The following is a 24,234-nucleotide window of genomic DNA, read 5'->3' as shown; positions in this document are numbered from 1 at the left end:
ACCGAAAACGGCTTCGAAAGGGAAGATTCGGGTCAGCGCGCGCGCAGGCCCAGACCACACGATGGTCGTCAATGGTTACAGCACACCACCGACACACACACACACACAAACACGCCGATCGGTCAGCCGATTTTTGGGCTAGCTGAACCGCGACCGCGAATCGACCGTGGCGGGGTTGAAGTGTATTAGAATTTACGTAATCCTCGTGCGTGCCTTATCCACCCAGCAGCAGCTCGCCCACACAGGTCAGTGTCCACACCTTGACAGGACACTGGCCGCATGGCCCACATGGTGTGGCGCCGGTGGCGCTGGGGGTTACGCTCGGTTCTCGGCCGGCTTACACAATCCCAACGACACATACTGGAGCGTTACTAACAATTCCTTGCTCTCTCTGTCTTGCTCTCTGGTCCTTTTTGAGGACGCAGAGAGCATATGGTGGGTTTCCAAATCACCTTTACACAAGCACCGTTATTTTCTGCTACTTCCCCTTAGCCCACGGTCTACACGGTGACCGGTGACGTAACACGGAAACGTCATGTCCGGGTTCGGCAGTCGTCGGGGCGGCTTTTGGGGCGCACGCGCAGCCCCCCGACGAGGCACACGATGCGGCCACCACCACGAGGCCAACGCCGGAAATGTCACACGTCTGTGCCAATTGCTGCCGCCAGATGCCGGCGGTTCGGTTCGTGCCGGTGCCCGCCGGTAGAGTCTAATTTGTGGTGGCGAACTACTAGAACTACTAGAACTGGATCACTGGATTGTAACGAGCGCTGGAGATGGCTGGAGACCAACTAAGACTGGCAGATGGAGCAGGTAGCAGCATCCAGTAAAGCGTGCGGTTGAAGGAAGGAAGCGAGTCCAAGGCCACGAACCGCGCAATGGAACACAAATCCCCATCAACGTTCGGTTCCCGGAACGTCGGCCGACGTTCCGCAAACGGCTTTATAAATAGACCACGGTGGAGGTTAGGCTGAAGGTGCCGGGGCCGTCGCCGTACTGTATCGATATTTTAAGCACCCACCGTCGTCGCCGCCGCCACTGTCGGACGTAATGTGATATCTGGTGACGCGTAATGGCGGCGAGTTACTGACCTCTCGAGCCGCTCTAATGGCGGCGACATTAGGTCCGGCCCGGTCCGGCGACCTGACCCCCGGGGGAAGCGGAAAGGTGGGGCCACATTTGAATGCTACTTGCTCCGTGATGCAATACACGCACACAGCGTCACCCACAGGATATTGATACCGTTTTGGAAGTTTCACAACGCCCACCACTCGCGGTACTCGTAGATCGAAACTTTATCAGCCGAAGGTTTGAACACCCTCGAAGGCCACTCGAATGCGTAAGCCACTGGCGGGCACATGCTGTAACCTCTCGTGTGTCAGAATTAATAAGATGCTCAAAAACCGAATCCCGGATCGCCGGCTGGCCTTTAACCCCTCGGTAGCTCGGAGCGCAAGACGGCCAGCGCCAAATCGTAACCCCTTTGCGGCTGCTGTTTTATTCAGCAGTGTGTCTGTGTGTACATCCCCGTGTCCTCTCTCCGATGGATGGCAAGGTCCAAGAGTCCGAAGCCCGAAAAGAGTGGCCAAATAGTATACAAATTACACAATGGCCCCGGTTGGCGCCCAAACGAGAAAAAAAAACCCATAAAAACCGCGCGAACCTGTAGCCTGAGCCAAATTCCATAGTGGCCGCCGCCGCCGCCGTCCGGTGTACCAAAAATTAAATTTCCCATTCAGCCCCCCACCCGGCGAAGGTCTGGGCCCCTATCGGGCTGGGCACCCGCCGCGAGGTTACGTCGTGATTGTTTACGGTCACCCGCATCGGCATCGGAATGCGCCCGACGGATCCTCCCGACTCCAGGATGTCACCGTCGAGCATCGGCCCCTGTTAGAGGCGAATGTTCCGCTTTTCCGCGTGCGGTGTGCGTGAGATAAGAGTGTGTGTGTGTGTGTGTGTAGAGCCAACCGTCTAGCCTCGTGGTGGCGATCTCGGCTGATGATCGCGTAAACGCGATGATGCCAAAATTTTGGTGAATTTTTTTAACGCCTTTTCTTTTTTGCCCCGTTTTTCTCACTCGCTGAACTTCATTCGACGTCGGGCCATGACATTATGCAACCGTCCCCGGGTGCGAATGCTGCGCGATTTTTGTTTTGCTTCTCTTCTCGCGATCGCGATCGGTCGACCCCTTTCGGAGGTGGCTTTCGATTTTCGTGGGCCAATTGTTTGGGCTTGGTGGTTTTTTTTCGCAACGGGATACAAAAACGGCTGTGGGATCCACGGGTCTCGTGTAACGGTGCGCTCGTTATTGCGTGCTGGGAAGGGACGTCCGTAGAGTGACTCCCTTCGGCGGTGCTTTTTGGTACATCTAAGTTCGTGCGTCCGGGAACCGAACTCGTCGAACCGAAAGGTTGCGCAGGGCAGCATTTAGAAGGAAGCAATAGAACGTAACGGCCACCGCTGGTGCGTCGTCGGTTTATTGCTTATGGCATGCCGTCTGTCATTATGTTGGGTTACTAGGGCACAATTAGTTAAGAGATTGGCGGCTCGCAACCGGCCATTATTTAACCCTTATTGATCTTCAATTTTCAACGAAAGTGTTTCCGTAATTGGGGAAGCCGTACTGGTGGGAAAGTTTTTCCCCCATTGTCTTGGGTTGTTCTCTGAAGATGGTGCGTTACGTAAATACGTGCGGTATAATATCATTTTTATACTATATTTTGAACCACTTACCAATAATTAGTGCTCTGGCTTCGAGTACCTACTACGAAATTTTTTATTAGTTAAGGTAAATAATGTATATCGAACAGAATACGTGGAAGCTGCAAACCGTGCAAATTGAAGGATAAAATTTGAAAATGCTTACCAATTTGCATACATTTTGGCGTATTTTATTCCGTCGTTGGTTGCGCAGTTAATTGATTGCTTCCGTACGCTCGTATTAAAAGTTTAAAATATTAATACATTTAATGTGATATTGCAGATTAAACTGCGTTTTTTAAGTCTATCCGACGGAACATACTGCGGAACCAGCGGCTCAAGTTATCTTATCAAGTGAAGCTTCTCCAATCTACGGGACCATCCCCAAAGAACCGGCATTCGAGTTCGCTGCCCGTTTGGAAACCGCAATGTTTGATGGATTTGTGGCTCGATTAGGAAATATACCCATTCGAATATGTGCGCCCCTTATCAGCGGCGGGCGTGGTGTCAGCGTGCCCAGCCGCGGGTGACTAATGTCCGTAAATTATGTCATCCATTGGCACGGTGGATCGGTTTAAGGTGTACTTCGATGTGGTCGGTGACTGATACCGATTAATGCCACACTAAGAATGGGGTGATAGGGTTGCGTACCACGTGCTTGCCCTTCCCGACAAATGTCTCAGCTTGCGACATCTGTACAAACTGCCAAACTGTTGATAAGAACACCCAGTCCCACTCGTAATCCAAACGGCTTTCGTGGGCTATACGAGTTTATTTTTTATGGAACACATGGTTGCCGGTCAATCTAAACACGTGGCACGCTGCCCCATTACACTCTTGCTTTTTCCGGTTCCATCCGCACTGTTCCGTTCTTCGTTTAAGCCCCCTGGAGAGCCCGTCGGTGTAAGTTTGCAAGTATTTGTGCAAGGATTGTTTACAATCTTTATCAAGTTGACCACTCGAGCGAGTGACCACTCTATATGTTAGGTTGGTGAAAAAGTAATCCATTATTTTTTCGGTAGATGCCTTTAGTGATCGATATTTCGTGAAGCCGGACCAATTCAACCGGCAGTCGGCACTTGCGCTGCGTGATGATGTACTGCGTGGACAGCGCTGACGCAGAGGGTTTCGCATGCTGCGCCACTTCTTAGCCATTCCAGTGCCTTGGGCGATTTCCGTATCACGCTGCCAGCGTGTGGTATTTTTTTTTAATTCGGAAAAATCCGCTCCGACAAAACGACAAATCCCACACCTCCGAGTAGGGAGGCTCCCATACAAATTCAGAAAATTCAAATCCAGACAACAATAAAAATCAGAAGCGAGAAGGGAAGCCAATCGGATACGTCACCGGGAAATCCGATCGTCTGAAACGGAGGAGCAACGGGAAGTGAGAAAAGAAGCCGATCAGATACGTCAGCAGGAAATCCGATCCTCTGAAACGCCGGATAATCGAGAAATAAAAATGAAATGAGGCGTGGCGACGAACGCCGGGAATAGCTACTTTTGAATAAAAATCATTGAACTTGTTATTTAAATTTAAGTTTATTCAATTCAATTGCTTTCAGGTTTTTAAGTTTCTTACTTCAGTTTTTTAAACGGAAACTTTAAGCATTTTTGCCGTATGAACTTCGTTGCCTTTTATAATTTTTATGGTTTCTTAGAGTTCTTCAACTAGCCATAACTGGGATTTTTGGAAACGTTCCGGAATTATTTTACTTCCATCGTGTTGCCTTGGTTGTTTTGATAACGGGGTTTCTACATCTTTTCAGTGGACGTTTCGAGCAAGAATCGAAAGAATGCTACCTCCGTTGAAAACGCGTTTAAAGGTTGGAAGTTTCAATAATATAGTTCTTATATTATTTAACTTTGAGTGTTATAACTATTGTATCCTAGACGAATTAAAACATGAACGCTGCTCAATAGTCAAGTGTAATGCAGCTTTGGCAAGTCAAGTGTAATAATTTAAAAAATCGTACGCCGTACTGCTCTTAGTTCTAATATCCTTCCATGCCACTACGCTGCCTTTGGGCGTTGCTGTCGCCTGCGTTGATTTTTGCGCATCAACTCCATGCTGATGCCCTCAATAAAGTGTTTGTGGTAGTCGCGCCAATCGATCCGATCACCGTCAAACTCGAGTAGCTGGGCGTCTTCGGGGGACAGCATCGAGAGCATGCGTCGCACGTTGCCATTATCGGCGCTCCACATGTGCAGCCGGAAGTACTCAACCGCTTTCGACAGGTTGTTGATGGCCGAGCAGATTTTTACGTTACTGAAACGAACGAACCACACACTGCGTGACCCCCGTTTGTCGGGCAAATGGTGAACCGTCTGGAGCTTACCTTCCACGTTTGCCGAACCATGCCAAAATCTCGTCCGCAATGCGTGCTTGAAGCATTGACAGCCACAGCAGTATCTGGGGAAATATCCTCCACGGGCTGATTCGAAATTTGATGAGACTGAAACGAAGACGAAATGGTGGTAATTTGCCCACTGAACCCCACTGCTTCGATCCAACGAGTCCCTACCCGCAACGTACCTCATCCATCTGTGAAGCGGATTGCTGAATCCTGAGCTGACCAGCTCCACGTACTCTGCGTACGAGAAGGCGTTCTTCTCGAACGTAAAGTTATACACTGGGACGGGCTTTTCCAGTGGCAGGATACTGTTTTTGCGCTGATAGATGTCGCACGCGGCCGTCAGCATCCCGGCGACCGTGTGATCGACTGGTGACATGAACGGCTTCACTTTAGGGTCGCCGTAAAACCACCAGGTTTTGCCGAGCACCAGTGGTACCCAACACCCAGTCGCTCCGTGGAAGCAGTCGACCCAACCGGGCACCGGTTCCCGGTAGCCGGAAATCACGATCGGTGGCCGAAAGATCCCGATCGGCAGGTCGCTAAACTCGCGGGCGACCATCCCCTCAGCACACTTCTTGCTGAACACGTACGAGTTGGGCATGTCGCCAAGGATGAGCTTCGTGAGCCGGTGTTTCTCGTCGCCGCTCAGCTTGCCCAGGAAGTGCCGGATGTGGTCAAGGCCACCGAACGGCACGTCGTCGTAGATGCGCTCCTCGATGTGACTCCGGTTGCAGTTCGAGTAGAACGTGGACACGTGTACGATGGCACGCAGGTTCGACATACCGCCGGACAGTCTGTAAAGCCGCTGGGCCGAGGTGACATTCATGGCGAACGCATCGGTTAATGCTTCGTCGAAGCGTATCGATGCCATCACATGGAAAACGATCTAGATTTAAAAAACAAGAAGGAAAACTTGTTACGTCATTCCTAGATTCATCCGGCATTGTTAGATAGATTGATTTCGCTCCTTTTATCGGTTACTTTCTTGTGTTTATTAATTGATTTTACTGGTTCGTTCATGTTTTTATGTGTGAAACAACTTTTACTTGTGTTTATTCTGTGCTTTGCTTTTACCTGTTCCTTTAATTATGTATGAGGTCAGTTGATAATTCGTCCATTATTGTTCCAACAAATCATTGTAACCTTGTAGCGGTTAGAAGGACAATACTTTGAATAACAACATTTTAGGTAGTTTCCACAGTATTGTTGGCGCATATACCAAAACTGCGCCTACAGCGAAACGAGAATAATTTACTTTTGAAGTTGCAAAATGATGAAAAGTTTAATTGTAACAAGTCTTAAGAGCCTGACAGTTAGTGCAGTTCCTGTACGCAAACCTTTCCCGAACAAAGCAATGCAAATCTTCATAAAACCACCGTTTCGTTAGCTCTATGAGCCAAATTGGATTGCTGCGTCCCTTTGGCGTATCTCACCATCCGTTGCGCATTTTTCACCTTTTCACCTCTTGAAGGATCGAGTATTTTGGTCAACAGGACAGCAAATGTGTTACTCGCCAAAAATTTCGCAAGCTTCACTAAGACAAGTTGTTGACTTGTTGCAGGCCAAGGCCACTCGGTGGTTGTAGTAGCCGAGTAGCCGTCACTAAGACAAATTCTCAACTTCAACTAGACGAACTTGGGTTGGGTACAAACAAAATTATGCCTTTGGAACCCTGACTAGTTAAGACTCGCACTTCTAGTATCAAGTATCGTATGAAGCAATGAGTATTAACAGCATACACACCTGCACCTCGTTGCACAACTTGATACGATCAATCTCGTCGACGATCGGCGTCTGCTCGAAGGTGGTCTCGATCGCAACAACCTTCGCGAGCCGCTCACCGGCGTCCGGCAGCGCGGACCGAATGGTGTTGAAAATCTGCAACCGACCAAAAACATTACCGATTACGCTGGAGAGGGGCACTACCCCTTGGGAAGCGGCTTTTACCATACTGGAACACTCACCGGTCCTTCAAGCATGCGCTGCAGTCGCTCGGCGGGTCCCACGTTGCCTTTGCGTCGGATGAGGAGAAAGATTTTCCTAACCTCAAAACACCGGAGCAGTTTCTCGACCAGCACCTTACCGATGAAGCCGGTCCCGCCGGTGACGAGGACCGTGGCGTTCCGATAGAACTCTCCCACCTGCAGGAGGTTTGCCGCCGGCCTCACCGGGTCCAGGGCGAGTGAGTCCTCCCCCACGGTGCCCATTGTTTCTCGTGCTCGCGCGTTTCCGGGTTTTCTCACGCCGCTCACAAATCGGGTTGTACACTAATCACCAGGTTCGATTCCGGCACAGTAGCGACGATGTGTATGCGGCCGCCAGCAGTCGCTGTAGTCGAAGTGAAGATGTTAAGGCACTGATCGGAGCCACCGGGCTCGGTAGGCCCTTTATACCCTCTCTCTACGGAGGCTCTCCGTCGGCCGCGCAGAACGGGAAGAACAAAGTCGCCCCGCGAACCAGGAAATAAACGCAAACGTGTTTCACGCACAATGCCCCCCGCGGCGCGGACGGATGCCGGCCAGTAGGTCTCTGGGGCGTGATCCTGGGGCGCCCCAATGGCTCGTTATTGTTAAACATCGGTTATTTAATGTCCACACGCGCTCAGTGGCACGGTGCAAGATTAATGAACTCACTGCCGCTCACTTGCTTACTGATCCCCTTTCTGGTTTTCGCTTTCCGTCACTTCCACGTCCGTCGATGCTCTGGCCAGGTGCTGAAACTGCCCCGGCAGGGTGATCTACATTTTTTTGGAGGAAAAGTACAAAATGACGATCGATATCAGCCTGTCAGCGAACTGCTCGACACGATCCGGAGCTTTCGATGCAGAACAAAGAAAGATATCAGTATCAGTGTGTATATGTGTATTCATCCTGATCCTCAGGAAGCTCCGAACGCGGGGAATCGTGCGTGGTGCGATATCTCGTCGATCATTAGTCAGGTCGACCTCGGCGGGAACACACAAGTGACCTACAAGCGCTCCACGAGTAACATGTGCCGAATTGCGATCCTTCTGCTGCTGGTAGCGCTGGACTTGGGTAGTTCGAGTGGTAAGTACACGCACCAACCAGGGTGAAGGATCTCCATTGTAGCTCGGCTCGGCGTTCATCGATCATCGGGTTCGATCATTATCGCTGCATAATATATGCATTGCTTCTCGCGCACGCAGATATTGTCGATTTGACGTGTGAAAGCGATCAAGATTGCGTACCGTTTCGGAGCGCCACGGTCAGCTCCACGTGCCTGGAGCACCATTGTCGGTGCACTGACCTGCAGCAGGAAAGCAATGCCACCGAGTGTCGGCCAGTGGTAAGTAGCAGTCGCGCAACGCGTGGTTGATTGATCGATTGCCCTATCCGTCGTATTGCCCGTCCGAAGGTCAACCGAGTCTCGAACCAGATCGGTGGTCAGTGCCCCTGCCAGATCGCCAATTCTTTCTGCAACGAGCAAACGCAACGGTGCGTTTGCCAGGAAGGGTTCCTGCCGAGCCGCGTCGAAAAGAAGTGTGTGCCAAGTAAGTGTGCTAGCTGCGGGTTACCCTAACCTCCATCATCTGTGATCCTCTCGCTCGCTTTCTCTCCCTGTCTGGCGCGCGCAGAATCCGTACCACTCGGTGGCGAGTGCGAAGATGGCGGCCAGTGCTCGGCCCACGATCACTTCGCACACTGTGACCCCACGAAACAGGTTTGCCAGTGCCAGGAGCACTTTGTCATGTACGAGCAGGCGTGTCACTCGATAATCGGTGAGTTGGATCGTCCATCTGAATCTGGCTTTGACACACTGTGACTGATCTGTGTCCCGATCATCATCTTTAGCGGTAGCGAACCTGACGAAGCCGTGCGAAACCAACGATGACTGCAACACGAACAACGCCACCAGCTCCAGCACGGTGTGCCACGGTGGTCAGTGCCTGTGCGGGCCGGATTTTGTGGCCGATGCGACTAACAGCAGTTGCCTGCCGGTTGCCGGGCACGATCAACCTTGCACCGACTCGAATCAGTGCATTGCCACGCTCGGTGTTGGCTCCGTTTGCTACCAGGGGCGGTGCGCCTGCGATACCAATCACTTCCAGTTCCCGCGGCACATGAGCAACACCACGACGCTACGGAATGTGTGCGAGCGGAAAATCGGTAAGTCCGCGGCTCGTGATCTGATACGCCACTAGCAGATTTTTAATCGGCTTTCCGCGTTGCTCAGATGAGTAACGGCGAGCTCAGTCGCCTCAGTCGGTCGATACAATCTATTGTCCGTTACAGTGCACGGGGATAGCTGCAACGACGATCAGAACTGCTATCAGTTCCACCTCGGACCGCACGAGCAGTCGATGGAGTGTTTCATGAATGCCTGCGTCTGCCTCAACGGCTACACGGAGCGGAACAGCGTCTGCTTCAAAGCGAGTAAGTGACGATTCTTCCGAGGATCTCCTGTTCCAACGGCTAACAGCAGCTGTTTGTTCCGTCAGGTTCCGGTACGGTGGCCACACCGGCGGCAGCCCTGCTGACTGCTGCGCTCGCGATGCTATCCGCCATTCGTGCTGTCTCTGGCCGCTGGGAGCTCTAACAGGCCTGGAACCCTGGAAGGGATCCCACCCCGAATCAACCCGGATATACTTTGGCCGGTCTAAGTAAACTCCGTCACCCTGGCGTTTGTAGCGTCCACCATGGCTAGATGTGTGAATAAAATGTTGTTATTCTGTTTTTTTGTGAATATCGGTGTCCATTTCCCTTTCGCTCAACAACTGCACTGTATCCTTGGGAACCACGTACAGGGGCCGTAACATGTTGGCCACCTGTTGCACACGCAGCAAACAGTGTAAACAACGGTTCACCTTGTCCTTGCTCGGCGGTATCCTGCGGTAACCATGGTAGTGCACCATCGCTGTTACCATGGCAATCAAATAATGACAACAGACCGGTTTTTCGCGAACGGGGCAGGCTCGAATGTCGAAAGCTGGCAGTAAAAAGTAGGTTCCCGGTTCGTTGCATCGCCCCGAAAGGATGGCCAATCGGTTCCAGTTTATCTACAACGCATGTGGTAAGTGTTTGCGGGGGAGGGCCAGCGTTCCAGGGGGTCGATGGCCATGCGACTGATGTATTTCCTGCGGCTTCCCGCAGTGGAGTTCTTCGGTGTGACCACGCTGGCCAATCAAGGTGACGTCATCAAGGAGTTTCTCGAGAACGATGACGTGACGGTACTGGCCGCCCTCGCGGTCGATGGCGAAGTCCTGCTGCAGAACGCCGTCCCGGTCGAGGACGTGTACGGGTTGCTGTTCTACAAAATTCCCAACCTAGACTTTGCCGGTCACACCGGGCCGGCCAAGATCGGGCTGCTGACGCTCGAGGGTGGCCTGGCCAAATCGATCTACAACTCGCTGCAGCGCGTCTTTTCACCGTACATCCTGCGCAAGTGCGAGTACCCCCCGGAAATCCGGACGCTGCTGCAGCATCTGCACTCTAGCCTGGGGCTGTCGCTCGGTCTTACCGAGTCCGGCATACTGTCGCTGGCCGATGAGGTGGGCTTTTGGGTGCACAAAACGAAAACGCTACCGACCAAGGCGGATCGTGAAGCGGCACGCTCGTTTGCGGCCATTCTGGAACGTATCAGCCGTCAGTTCGGGTAAGTCCGTTGGTCATAGGGGACATCGGAAGTTCGGGTTGTTGATCGACACTTTTTTGGCATGCCACAGTGACGGTGAGTCGATGAGTCTGAACCAGCTGGATGAACTGATCGGCGTATGTCAGACGGCCCTCGAAGAGATCTGGCACTTGCCGAGCCACTTTCCGCAGAACCGCATTTGCAGCATCTTCGACATGATCTGTACGTTTTGGTTGACGCACTTGACTGACGATCGGGCTGATATCTCGTGATCTCTTTCCCCCGCGCGACAGCCGTTCGGGTAGTGACCGCCTGTACCGACCACTTGATGGAGCTGGACGTTTGGGACAACGGTACCGTCTCGCTGGACGACGCCATGGGCCACGTCCGGGAGACGTTGGACTCGTGGATCGAGACGTTCGACTCGCTGACGCGCCTGGACTGGCCCTACTACGAGCCGCACCCGTGGATAGGTGATCCGTACCAGTCGAAGCTGCTGAGCAAATTCCAAACGCGCTATAAGGAGGTGGGAACAGGCGTCTTGTACCCTGCAGGACAGCGAAATAATTCTTGAACCGGTCGTTCTTTCAGATCCTATCTATTCGCCACCTGAAGGACCTGCTTTACGCGCTGTTCTTTGAGAGCGAAAAATACTTTCCCCTGGTGAATGAAGTGGCGCAACCGTTTCAAGGTAAGAACACCGACCGGGAGGGATGGCACCGTACTAAAGCGTCCTTCCCCCGCCCGTAGGGATGAACGTGTACGACCTGACACCGCTCGGCAACAAGCGCTGGGAGACGGCCAAAGCGAAGATGGAGCTCGCGCTGGCCAAGATCGACGCGAGTGCCGCGTTCGTGCTACAGCAGAAGCTGGTGGAAACCGGTGGCAACACCCGGCACGCCGTGATGGTTTTCAACCGCTACCTGGAACTGCTCGGCCGACCCCTGATCCTGGAGACGCTGGCTCCCGAGCGGAGCCAACTGTTCCGCAGTGTCGACGCGATGTTGCGCGATTTGCGTGACCTGCTCAGTGGCACCAACTTCGCCGAGAGCGACGTAACACCGGACGTGGCCGAGCTGCGGTGCTACCGGGTGGTGCAAGGTGAGCTGGCCCAGCTCGAATCGATCGTGGGCGCGTTGTGCCGCGATCGGGACGGGCAGGCCGACGCACTGAAGCGCATCGTCGAGTTCCGCGAGGAGATGGACGTCCTCGTCCGGGGCAGCTTCGAGGCGTGGACCGCCAAGGCACAGAGCGCCATCCGTGCGGGCGAACTGAGGTAGGTAGCAAGGGGGTATTGTGGTACCGAAGAGCCACCGTTGATGTTTTCGATTCCACAGCCTACGCGAGGATCAGCCGGTGGTCGAGTTCGACAAATCGGACAAGCAACTGATGAAGGTGACGTTCCGGTCGCGGTTGGTCACGTTTATCGAAGAGGCGCGCCAGCTTCAGTGCCTCGGGCTGAAGCACCCGAAACCGATCCTGGACGTGGTGGCCCACGCGGTACGGTTCGTGGCGCAGGCGCGCCGCCTGCAGCAGGTGGCCACATTCCACAACACGATCGGCGGCGTCATGGTGCCCTGCATCCGTCCGATCATGCTCCAGCACGCGATGGAGTTCTCGCGTCTGGTCCGCAGCGAGTCCGTGTCGTGGGCCGAAGAGGAGTCGGTCGAGCGGTATATTGAGGCGCTCCAGGAAGCGGTCAAGCGGCTACTGCGGGACAGCAACGTCCTGACCGGGTACCACGAGCAGGCCCGTAAGGCGCTCCTGAAGCTGTTGGACACGGATCTAATCCGGCAGGCACCCGTGTGGAAGGAGGAGATGCGAGCGCTCCGAGAGGTGCTGGCCGCGATGGAACGGCAGGGGTACGGCAACCTGCAACCGTTCAGACTACACTGGGACCACCAGCTGTACAAGGCGCTCGAGTACCAGTACGTGGCGGGGCTGCTAGATGTGCACCACCGGCTACCGGAGATCCACGTCGAGCTGCTGTTCCGTCAGCAGCGCCTCCAGTTCCGGCCGACGGCCGAGGAGATCCGTTCGAAGTACTACGCGCAGGTGCGCCGCTTCATCGAGCGGCCGGTCAATTTTAAAGGACTCTCCGAGCAGACGACCCTGTTCCGTACGATGATCGAGCGCAACCGATGCCACTTTGCGGTGCTGTACGAGAAAGCGGAGGTCGTGTTCCGGCAGCTGCGCGAGTTCCGTGACAGCTGGCTCCCGTTCGTGGCGCTCGGTATGGTCGACGATCTGGAGCAGCTGTGCACCGTGCACTGCACCGCCTGGCAGCACTGGGACAGCAACTTCCGGGCCTGCAAACGCTTCAGCCAGCAGCTAGCCCGGATCCAGGAGCGCGAGAAGCAGATCGACTGCCTGGTCGTCAACTATGGGCCACTTTGCAGCGATATCGAGTCGCTGAGTCGGCGCTACTGGGAAGCGCTCGCTGGCAGCCTGCGGACGTCCATCCTGGAAGCCGTGGCCGAGCTCCAGCAGTACCTGACGTACGCGTTCGGCGTGCTGCAGAACATCCCGCAGGACGAGCTGGGCATCGCGGAGTCGAGCGCCAAGTACGAGCGGATCGTCGGCGACCTGCCGAGAATGGGCGAGTTGGTGCGGTCGCTCCAGGGCAAGGACTCGTGTCTGGCCGGCTGGTGCAAGGAGCGTGTCGCAGCCCTCGGCGGAACGCTGCTGCAGTGGACCCAGCTGCAGCCACTGATCGACAACCACCAGGCGCTGCTTCAGGGTCGGCTGGACGTCGTCAAGGAGAACGTCCTACGCCAGCTGGCCGAGCTGAACGAGGACGCCGAACGCTTCGCCATCCGCTGGGAATCCACCATCAAGGACCTGGAGGTTGGTGCCCCGATGTGTATATATTTTCCTCCCCTTGTCGTTCTTACCCGAATTTTCACCACAGACCAACGAGTCCGCCGACATGACGCTGTTCCGCGAGCGCCAGACCCAGTGGAAGCAGATCGTCGGCAAGCGGGAAACCCTGGCGTAAGTAGGCCGAGCCAAACCGGAAACCCGGAAACTCCTCCTAACCGCTGTTCCTTTGCAGAAAACAGACCGAGAAGTTTAACATCACGGTGCCGGCGGAGTCAGGCGACATCTTCCGGCGGCTCGAGCAGGAGATCGCGGAGCAGGGCAGCGCCTGGCAGCTGTTCGACGATTTCCTGCGCGACTACGAAACGGTCGCCAGCGAAGAGTGGACCATCTACCGACGGCGGCCACATCTCCTGACCGATTTGCTGTCACGCTGGGAGCCGGCGACGACGCCGGTGACGGTAGCTAGCACGCGGATTGCGGTGCTGGTCGACCGGTACCGGGGCGCCCTGCCGGTGCTGGGGACGCTGCAATCGGAGGCACTGATCGAGAAGCACTGGGCCGCGCTCTGTCAGCTGCTGGGGATTGAGGCCCGCTCGCTACACGAACTGTGCCTGGGGGACGTGCTGGGTGCCGGCGGCCGTTTGCTGGAGCGCTCGAGCGAGATACAAACGATCGTGCGGGGTGCCGCCTCCGAGCACATCATCCGGCAGGCGATCGGCGAGTTGGAACAGTGGGCCGCCACCGCCACGCTCCGGCTGACCGAGTACGTCGATTCGGGTGGCGCGCGGGTTCAGCTGATTCGCGATTACGGTGAAACGCTCAACAAGATCGGCGATCACCAGCTGCTGCTGCAGTCTGCCCGCAACGCGGCGTCTGACTCGTTCGCGGACCAGGCGGACGTGTGGGAGGCGAAGCTGGCCACACTCGACTACATCGTGGCGCATCTGCACCAGATCCAGAAGCGCTGGGTCTACCTGGAACCGATCTTCGGCGCTGGAACGTTGCGCCGCGAGGAGGGTGCATTCCGTGGTGTGGACAAACACTTCCGTGCGCTGCTGCAGGAGATTGCGGCGGATCCGCGGGTTGCGTCACTGCACCGGATCCCGAACGTGCGGCCGGTGATCGAGACGCTGCAGGCGCAGATCGGCCGCTGCCAAGCCGCCCTCGGCACGTACATCCGGGCGAAGCGGGACGCGTTCGCGCGCTTCTACTTCCTGTCCGACGACGACCTGCTCGAGCTGCTCGGCCAGTCGGCCAAGGAGAGCATCGTCCAGCGCCACATCCGCAAGCTGCTGCCCGGTGTCGCCCGGGTCGTGCTAACCGCCGACGGTCACCTCACCGGAATCGCCAGCGAGGAGGGCGATCAGCTGACGCTCTGCGAACCGATCGCGATCGCGGCGCCGGTGCCGGTGGAACAGTGGCTAACGACGCTCGTTGAGCGTGTGCGGGGCACGCTCGCCACGCTCATTGGCCAGTGCTTGGCGACGGGTGACACGTTCGATCTGCCCACTATCGAGCGCTATCCGATGCAGGTCCTTTGTCTGGTGGCCGCGATCGGGTTTACGCGCCGCGCCGAGAAAGCCATCGTTGGCATGCAGCTCGGTGGGCTACGGGATCACCTGGAACGAGAGATCGGCCGCCACGCGGCCACGGCGGCCGCTCAGACAACATCCGACGGGTTGACGGCGCTCAAGCTGCGCGCGCTCCTGATCGATCTCGTGCACCAGCGGACAACGGTCGATTACCTTTCGGCGCATCACGTCACACACCCGGCCGACTGGCACTGGTTGCAGCAGCTCCGCTTCTACGCCCCTTCCACCGCGGAGGGCGCCTCCGCGGTCACCGCCCGCATGGTGTACGCCGAGTTCCGGTACGGGTACGAGTTCCTGGGCAACTACGGAAAGCTGGTCTACACGCCGCTCGCTCACCGCTGCTACCTCACGCTGACGCAGGCGATGCGTGCCGGGCTGGGCGGCAATCCGTTCGGACCGGCCGGAACCGGCAAGACGGAGTGTGTCAAGTCACTCGGCGCCTTGCTCGGCCGGTTGGTGCTGGTTTTTAACTGCGACGAAAGCATGGACACGGGCGCGATGGCCCTCATCTTGACCGGACTGGCCCGGTGTGGGGCGTGGGGTTGCTTCGACGAGTTCAACCGCCTGCAGGAGGCCACCCTGTCCGGGGTGTCGATGCTGATCCAGCCCCTCCAGAGGGCACTGGCCGACCGCCAGCCGGAGGTGGTGCTGAACGGGGAGACTATCAGGCCACTCGATCCGCATTGTTGCGTATTCGTTACGCTCAACCCGGCCGGCGAAGAGTACGGGGGCCGCCAGCAGCTCCCGCTCAACCTGCAGGCCCTGTTCCGGCCGATCGCGATGCAAGCGCCGCGCCCGGAGCAGATCGCTCGAGTCACCCTGTTCGTGGAGGGCTTCCGCGAAGCTGACCGGCTCGGGGCGCAGTTGGTGGAGCTGTTCCGGCTGGCGGAGTGTACCCTGTCCCGCCAGCGTCACTACGATTGGGGGTTGCGTGCACTGAAGGCCGTTCTAGGAGCGTGCGGTGCGGCACTCCGGGCAGACCAGGGGAAGCCGGAGGAAGCCGCCGCCGTGGTGCGCGTAATCCGCACGAACCTAGCCTCCCGTCTGACGGCCACCGACGTGACGCGCTTCGATGTGCTGCTGGGACGTGTGTTCCATGGCGTGACCATGACCGGTGCCACCCTGGATACCGAGCTGCGGGGGGCCGTGGCCGGAGCGTTCGCCACGATCGGCTTGCTGCCGAACGAACGTCAAATCGGGAAGGCGCTCGAGCTGGAGGGCCAGCTCCGTAAACGGATGGGAGTGGTGGTGCTAGGGCCACCGCAGTGCGGCAAGTCGACGGTGGTGGCGCTGCTGAAGGAAGCGCTGGTCGTCGGGGGACGGACGGTGCGCATCCACACCCTCTCTCCGAAGTCGATGGACCGGGCGCAGCTGCTCGGGCGGCTCGATCCGGACACGCGCCAGTGGTGCGACGGTGTGCTGACGTCGCTGGCGGTCGCCGTGACCGCCGAGCCCCGCACCGTCACCTCGTGGATCGTCTGCGACGGCGACGTCGACCCGGAGTGGATCGAAGCGCTCAACTCGGTGCTGGATGACAACCGGCTGCTGACGCTTCCGTCCGGCTGGCGCATCCAGTTCGGCGCAAACGTGAACTTCCTGTTCGAGACGCACGACTTGGCGGCCGCCTCGCCGGCCACCATCTCGCGCATGGGCATCGTGAGCCTGCACGAGGACGACCTCCCACCGCGGCTACTCGTCGACCGGTGGCTCGCTAACGTCCGTCATCCGGAAGGGGGAGAGCGGTCCCTGGGCCAGTACTGCGAGCGGTTCCTTCACCCGGCGCTCGGTTGGATCGAGGAACACCGGGAACGCCCGACCGGCTACTCCCCGGTCTCACTTGCCCACTCCGCACTCGTGGCGCTCGATGCCGGTGCCCGCAACCCGGAGCAGTTCTGTGCCGGGCTTCTGTGCGGCCTGAATGGTGCGTTAGCGGACGGGGCCAAGGGTGCCCTTTCGGCCGAGGTGTACCGGTGGGCGGACACCCCGATGGCGGATGGCGCTGGAGTGCCACCCGAGTATCATCACTACAACGGCTTCCGAGAGCTGCTGGAACCGTATGGCGCGGATGACATCACGGGCGCAACGATCGACGAGCGGGACGGGTACGTGCCGGCGCTCGTCCGCACACCGCTCATCAAGCTGGCCGGCGATCTGCTGCGGCGTGTGGTGGGGTCCCCCCACGAGCGCCTCTTCGCCGCGTTGCTCGTCGGCCCGAGCGGCAACGGGAAAAGTTTGCTGCTCCAGGCGATCGTCGGCGAGTTCGCGGGCCACCAGCTGGTGACGGTCAGCTGCTCCGCTCAGCTGACAGCGGCCAGCGTCCTGTGTGCGCTTCGCCGCCACTCGTTGCTCGTGACGACCGTGAAGGGGAAGGAGTATCGGCCACAGGGGGCCCGCACCGTGCTGTACCTGCGGAACCTCGATCTGTGTGCCGTCGATGGGTGGGGCACGTGCGAGGTGGTCGAGCTGCTCCTGCAGCTGATCCACCGGAACGGCTTCTACTGTGACGGCGTCGAGTGGATCGGTGTCAGCGGAGTACAGGTGTGCGCGTCCGTGGCCAGCCTCGATGGTCCGGCAGGCGCCATGTCACCGCGCTTCCTGTCCGCCTGCCGGCTCGTGCGCTTCGGATACCCGACCGACCAGGACATGGAGAGCATCGTCCGCAGTGCGCTGCTACCGGTGTACAACCGGCTGGCGGGAAAGGGCACCGCGCACCGGCCACAACTGGCCGACCTCGTGCGCTCCATCATCCGCGTGTATCGGCGCGTGAACGACCAATTCCTGCCGACGGTGGCCCCGCACTACCGCTTCACGCCGAAGATGATCGAACGGTGGATCGCCGGGCTGCTGTACTACCCGGATGCGGATGCCCTCGGTCGGGCGCTCGTGTACGAGGCCGAGCGTATCTTCCGCGATCGGCTCGTGTCGGCCGACGATCGCCACCAGCTCGATGGGATCATGCGGGAAGAGTTTGGTCTGTCGGCCCCGCCCGGAGATGTGTTCGCTCCGGCGAACGACGCCAGCCAGTCTCGGCTGCCACGATCCGGTGATCTACGGCTGCTGGCGGTGGACGAGTGGCGTCAGCTGGTCGATCACAGTGTCACCGTGTGCAGTAAGTACCATCCAGCTAGCCTTCGCGGTACCTTCGATCAATTCCCATATGAGCAGCATCCTTTGCCCTGTGGTTCACTTCCGATACGGGGCTTCAATCGAGCATAGAACCATTCTCGGCTTCAACCTGTTGTAGTCGTCGCAAAATGCGTCTTCATTAGTAAATCACAAATATCCGGGTCCGGTGCGTTACTCTACGGGGAATAGGACCGGTCTTTATAGCTGCTGCCCCTGAAGGACTGGAGGTTTTTGCCAAACACTTACCATATTTGGAAGCATCCACAAGCGCCTATTCCAAAATTTATGGTCGATTAGAAGCAGAGTCTCAGGAGACCCTCAGACGCTTCACCAACTGGCTAGTCCGTAAACTCCAACATCCCTCGGGCCCATAGACACCTCCTACAGTAACACCATAACGAACGATAGTCAGTGTCCAGACGATCGGAGTGGATCACTCGCCCATGAAATCGATCAACTACGTGGCCAACTTCTTTCGTCGTCTGCTCTCCTATGCTCCTTGTTGTCGGGGCTTCTGTCCTCACCCAGGACCCTTGTTCTTGGAAAAGCCGTGCCTAAAACGAAACAACAGTAAACTCAACCGCAACTCGCTGCTGCTTACGATCCTTCTCTGTCCTCTCGCTTCCATTCGCAGATGCCGAAAGTGTCATCGTGGACGTGCCGATGGGCGATGCCTTCTACGACACGGTAGCCGCCATCAGCCGCACACTGGTGCGGCCCTCGGTTAATCTGGTGCTCGCCGGTCGCACCGGTTCCGGCCGATTACAGGCCCTGTACACGGCCTGTACGCAGCTCGCCGTGAAGATGGCCGTCCCGCAGCTCGGGCGCCAGTACGGGTCGACCGAGTTCAGCGCCGACTTGAAGCTGGCGATGCAAACCTGTGCCCTCGAGGGCGAACCGGTGGCGTTCTGTTTGCCGCACGCGGTCGCCAGCTACCTACCCGCGGCGGTCCGTGCGTGCGAAGCGATCCTGGCCGGGGGCGAACTGGCCGAGGACTTTTTTGGCGACGAGCTCGAGAACGTGGCCGCTCCGCTGAAGGCCCAGGCGGCCGCCGATTCGTTCCAGCCGTCGGTGGCGGCCTTCTTCGCGCAGCGCCTGAAGGCAAACTTCCATCTGGTGCTGGTGCTCGAATCGGGTTGCCCGACCATCCGGGCGCTCTTCGAACGCTATCCCGCGCTGTACCAGAAAACCGAAATGATCTGGATGCTGCCTGAAAGCGTGTCAACGGCGGACGACCTGAGCATGTACCTTGGCACCGTTGGTGCCATGCAGCAGGATGCCGAATCGACGGATGCGATCCCGTTACCGGGATCGTTCGGTAAGCTGGTCAATCTGCCGCTCAGCGAGTGGAGCTGGTGTCCGCTGCGCCGCACACAGCTTCTCCGCACGTACGGGGCCCTGTACGGGTTGGAGAAACGGCGCCAGGGGCAGCATCGGGGCAAGATTCAGATAGGGGTGGATAAGCTGTCCGAGACGCACCGCGTCGTGGAGCAGCTGAAGCGCGAGGCACAGGAGAAGCAGGGTGCCCTGGCGGAGAAACGGCAGCTGGCGAACCAGTCGCTGGACATGATCGGCAGCACGATGCGGTCGGCGAACGACAAGAAGACGGAACTGCTCGAGCTGCAGCGCCAGACGCAGGAGAGCAGCGAGAAGCTGATCGAACGCAAGCGGGCCATCGAGCAGGAGCTGAGCCTGGTGGAGCCGACGCTGCGCGAAGCGAGCGCGGCCGTCGGGCAGATCAAAACGGAAGCGCTGTCGGAGATCCGGTCGCTCCGGGCACCGCCCGAGATCGTGCGCGACATCCTGGAGGGCGTGCTGCGTCTGATGGGGATCCGGGACACGTCGTGGAACAGCATGAAGACGTTTCTGGCCAAGCGCGGCGTGAAGGAGGACATCCGATCGCTCGACCCGTCCCGGATCGGGCCGGAAAACTGTGCCGCGGTGGAGCGGCTGCTGGCGGCGAAGGCGGACTCGTACGAGCAGCGGAACGCGAAACGGGCGTCGGCCGCCGCGGCCCCGTTGGCTGCCTGGGTCGTGGCGAACGTGAGATACGCCAAGGTAACTCAGAGCATCAAGCCGCTCGAGCGGGAACAGAACGCACTGAAAGAGAACCTGGATCAGGCCGAAGCGTCGATGAAGTCGCTCTCCAGCGGGCTCGACAACGTCAACGACACGGTCCGCGGTCTGTCCGAGCAGCTGAACGTGTACACGCAGGAAGCGGCCATGCTGGAGATAAAGCTGGACGATGCCAAGTAAGGTGGTGGTGGGCAAACGCGCAACTCGCCAGAGCTTTTAATTCGTCGTCCGATGGTGTGGCCATCGTATTTTCATCTTTTGCTCCTTGCTCGCCCATTACAGAAACACACTTCACACAGCCGAGATACTGGTGCAGAGCCTTAGCACCGAGTACGCGAGCTGGAGCAACGAGCTGAGCGAGCTGAACCAGGCGATCGAGGATCTGGCGGGACGCAGCTTCTACACCGCACTCAACCTGACGCACCTTTCGCAGATGAGCCTCGAGGAGCGAAGGTATGTGGCGTCATGGTTGACGCCAACCGACCGACCTAACGAACTTTCCGGCTCATTCCAGAACGTGTATGGACAAGCTGGCCCAGCTAACAGGCGGCCCGATCTTCGATGTGGACCAACAGCTCGTCAGCAACCAGGACAAGATCATCTGGGAAAGCATGGGACTAACGGCGGACCAGCAGTACCGGGAGAATGCGGGTCTGCTGGCCAAGTACCTGTCGCTGCCCTTCTGCACCACGCCCGTTCCGCTGCTGGTTGACCCGTCCGAGTACGGCCAACGCTGGTTGGTGAACTATCTGGCCTATCTACACCGCACGTTCGAGCTAACGAGCCAGGGAGCGGAGAGGTTCGCGTACAGCCTCGAGCTAGCGGTACGCTTCGGGAAGGTGCTGATCGTGAAGGGCGTCAACTCGATCGAGCCCCCGCTGCTGTCGCTCTTCTGCACGGCGGTACACAGTCGCTTCAGCAAGCGGTTGCTGCAGGTGGGCAACAAAACGGTCGATCTGCACGACGACTTCAAGTTGATCCTCGTCACGCAAAACGAAACGCTCCCGCTGGGTGTGGAGCTGAGGGCGCAGCTGATGGCGCTCAGCTTCACGACGACGGTGGCCGGATTAACCGATGTGCTCACGTCCCGATGGGTGAACGCCCGCCAGCCGGAGATCGAGCGCAAGCGAACCGAGCTGCTGCAGGAAGAGGGCAAACTGATGAAGGAGAAGCTCAATCTGCAGGACAAGCTGCTGCAGGAGCTGTCGTCGGCCCAGGGAGACTTGCTGAAGAACGGACCGCTGCTCGGCACGCTCAACAGCATCAAGGCGAGTTCGGTGGCGATCGAGAAGTCGCTCGAAGAGTTCCTGCACGTCCGTGACACGATCATGGAACACTACACGCAGCGGACCGCCCTCAGCCGGCAGGCCGCCCAGCTGTACATGGGCATCCACCGGTTCTACCCGATCAACGTGACCAAGTACGTCACGATCTTCCTGAGCGTGGTCGACAACGATAAACACACGGGGGCGGAAGAACTGTACCGCATCCTGGTACGGCGGGTTCACTCGCTCCTCAGCCGCAGCATCCCGCGGGACGATCAGATCCTGCTGGGGCTGAACGTTTGCAAGCAAGCGTTTCCGGAGCAGCTTCCGGAGCGTGAGTGGGAATCGTTTGTGCATAATTTCACCAACGCGGACACTCCGTCCACCGCGGGTGACGATCGGTGTCCGGCGTGGCTCAGACCGGAACTGCGGGGTAAGGTCATAGCCCTGCAAACACTCCACCCGGAGCTATACCGCCAGCTGGCGCTGGACAATGAGTCCGCCTGGAGACGCTACACGGAGTCGGAGGATGCGGTGGCTCCGGTGTCACTGAGCGAGTTTCAACAGATCCTGATCGCCCAAATTCTGCGTCCCGATCTGTTAATTAAAACCATACACCGTTCTGTGCGCAACATGCTGGGACTTAAGACGCTCTACAGTACCCGGCCCTCGATCAGGGCGCTGGCCGAAGAATCAAGCCCCTGCGAACCCCTCCTGCTGGTGACCGCTTCCGGGATGGATCCATCGGAGGAGATCCGTGAGCACGCACGCCACACGCCCGGCATCGGGCTGGCCAAGTACGGTGAGTTCTCGATCGGCAAGGGCCAGGAGATGGAAGCGTTGAAGCTGGTGAAGGATGCGGCCAACACGGGCAGCTGGATTTGCATCAAAAATGTCCACACGGTTCCGCACTTTCTGGTCGGCACACTGGATGACGCCCTGAAGGGAACGACCCTTGCCGACGGTTTCCGGCTGTGGCTCACCACCGAAACGGATCGCGACATCGGCGAGGTGTTTCTCCAGAAATGCCTTAAGGTGCTGTACGAACCGCCGGCCGGGTTGAAGCACAAGCTGAAGCTGCTGCTCGAGCAGCACTCGCCGGTGCTGGACGGCAAGAAGCGTGACTTTAAAATGATCAAACTCCACGTCGGGCTGTTTCTGCTACATTCGATCGTCCAGGAACGACGATCGTACATCCCGCAGGGTGAGTAATCAACAGACGACTTCGATCGATTGAACCAACCGATTCATTCGGGCCATTCCAAATGCTAATGGCAGGTTGGAGCAAACGGTACGACTTCTCCGATGCCGATCTGCGCAGCGCCATGGATATGGTGCAGTACGTCGAGAGTGCCGGGTCGGCCGTGGGCCAGAAGATCCCTTGGCCGTTGATGCGCGGGTTGTGCGGAAAGCTAAGCTACGGTGGCCGCATCGATAACGAACAGGACTTCGAGCGACTGGACCACCTGATACCGGAGTTTATCGACGAGAAGATCATGACCAGCCGCTGGCAGCCGATGTTCCTCAACGTAACCGTGCCCAATTCGAGCCACGTGCAGGTAAGTTATTGACTCAAGGCCACTGACATCGTGAACGGTTTTTTTAAATCGAACTTTGTCCTCACTTCACCAGGACTACGTGAAAGCGTTTGACCAGCTGCCGGATACCGACAGTCCGACGCTGTACGGTATCCCATCGTCTACGAATGCGTCGCGCGATCTCATCTTCTGTCGCAACACGTTGAAAGCACTCCGGTCGCAGTACTTTTCGGCCGGAACGGTGCAAAACTACGAGAAACGCTTACGACCGATCGTAGGTTTGTGGGCTAAGCTTGTTACAAATGCGACGACGATTGTCACTCGGCTTGAATCACTGATCGAGCGCTCCCGTGCCAGCACCGATCCGTGGACCATTTTCGTGGTCTCCGAACTAACGACAGCCCGGCACCTGCACGTCGTGATCGGTGAGACACTGCAGGCACTGAAGCTAGCGCTCAAAGACGCAGCACTACTGAACGCAAAGGACCGTGCTCTGCTAACGACCATCTGTGACAACCTGGTGCCGGTGCAATGGCGCCGCATCTGGAGTGGGCCGAAAACTGTCATCGAGTACCTGCGGGCGGTAACGTTCAAGAGGAACCACGCCGAAAGCATGTTCAATACGCTGCTCGAACGCCAAACGCTTGCCCGGGTGGACTTTAGCCATCTGTTTAACGTGGAAGCCATGCTGGCGGTGCTGAAGTTGTGCAAGGCGCAGGAACTGGGTGTTTCTACGACGGAACTTACGCTTTGCGCTTCGTTTGGGCCAACAACTTCAAGAGCCCCGAAGAGCGGGATCCTTGTGGAGCCTCTCTTGGTAGGTATCGATACCGTATGGCTGTAACGTTTTCAGCAAGACACATCGCTTTGTCCACAGATTGACGGGGGCACACTGAAGCACACCAAACTGGCCATCCAGCAATCATCGGCATCGGACGCTAGTGGAACGTCGACGGGTCCATTCGCGCTGAGCTACGAGTGCCAGGAATTCGAGGGCAAAGCCAGTCGAAACGATGCAATGGCCGTGCCACTGTACAACAGCATCTCCCGCGACGTGCTTCTGTGCTCGATCACGATGGACATTGAGGCCGCGGTAGACAAAAGTCAAATCATTTCCGCCGGCCTTGCGCTGATCGTGCCGGAAACGTTCCAGTAGTAATAAAGC

The 24,234-nt window shown here is 57.6% G+C and overlaps 3 protein-coding genes across 3 annotated transcripts; 2 read left to right on the top strand and 1 right to left on the bottom strand.

The window, feature by feature from the left end:
- Positions 1-4,713: 4,713 nt before the first annotated feature.
- LOC128278578 (fatty acyl-CoA reductase wat-like) lies at positions 4,714-7,264 on the bottom strand. Its single transcript, XM_053017307.1, has 5 exons — positions 7,022-7,264; positions 6,801-6,935; positions 5,237-5,943; positions 5,040-5,156; positions 4,714-4,969 (listed from the first exon to the last, which is right to left on the bottom strand). The coding sequence occupies exons 1-5, from the start codon at positions 7,262-7,264 to the stop codon at positions 4,714-4,716; spliced, it is 1,458 nt and encodes a 485-aa protein (XP_052873267.1).
- A 743-nt stretch (positions 7,265-8,007) lies between these two features.
- LOC128268486 (multiple epidermal growth factor-like domains protein 10) lies at positions 8,008-9,656 on the top strand. The gene is made up of 7 exons (XM_053005602.1): positions 8,008-8,104; positions 8,224-8,363; positions 8,433-8,568; positions 8,653-8,796; positions 8,870-9,184; positions 9,311-9,451; positions 9,517-9,656. The coding sequence occupies exons 1-7, from the start codon at positions 8,047-8,049 to the stop codon at positions 9,612-9,614; spliced, it is 1,032 nt and encodes a 343-aa protein (XP_052861562.1). The 5' UTR covers positions 8,008-8,046; the 3' UTR covers positions 9,615-9,656.
- Positions 9,657-10,051: 395 nt separating this feature from the next.
- LOC128268484 (cytoplasmic dynein 2 heavy chain 1) lies at positions 10,052-24,225 on the top strand. The gene is made up of 15 exons (XM_053005599.1): positions 10,052-10,088; positions 10,169-10,670; positions 10,741-10,871; positions 10,943-11,175; positions 11,241-11,340; positions 11,400-11,925; positions 11,987-13,496; positions 13,561-13,643; positions 13,705-18,173; positions 18,825-20,442; positions 20,549-20,719; positions 20,781-22,735; positions 22,810-23,090; positions 23,164-23,886; positions 23,947-24,225. Exons 1-15 carry the CDS (start codon positions 10,052-10,054, stop codon positions 24,223-24,225), a joined length of 12,618 nt encoding a protein of 4,205 aa, XP_052861559.1.
- Positions 24,226-24,234: the final 9 nt, after the last annotated feature.

This window comes from Anopheles cruzii, chromosome 2, assembly GCF_943734635.1.
Source record: "Anopheles cruzii chromosome 2, idAnoCruzAS_RS32_06, whole genome shotgun sequence".
Lineage (NCBI taxonomy): Eukaryota > Metazoa > Arthropoda > Insecta > Diptera > Culicidae > Anopheles > Anopheles cruzii.
The sequence above is the reverse complement of the archived record's forward strand: the minus strand, read 5'-3'. Positions and strand labels throughout refer to the sequence as shown.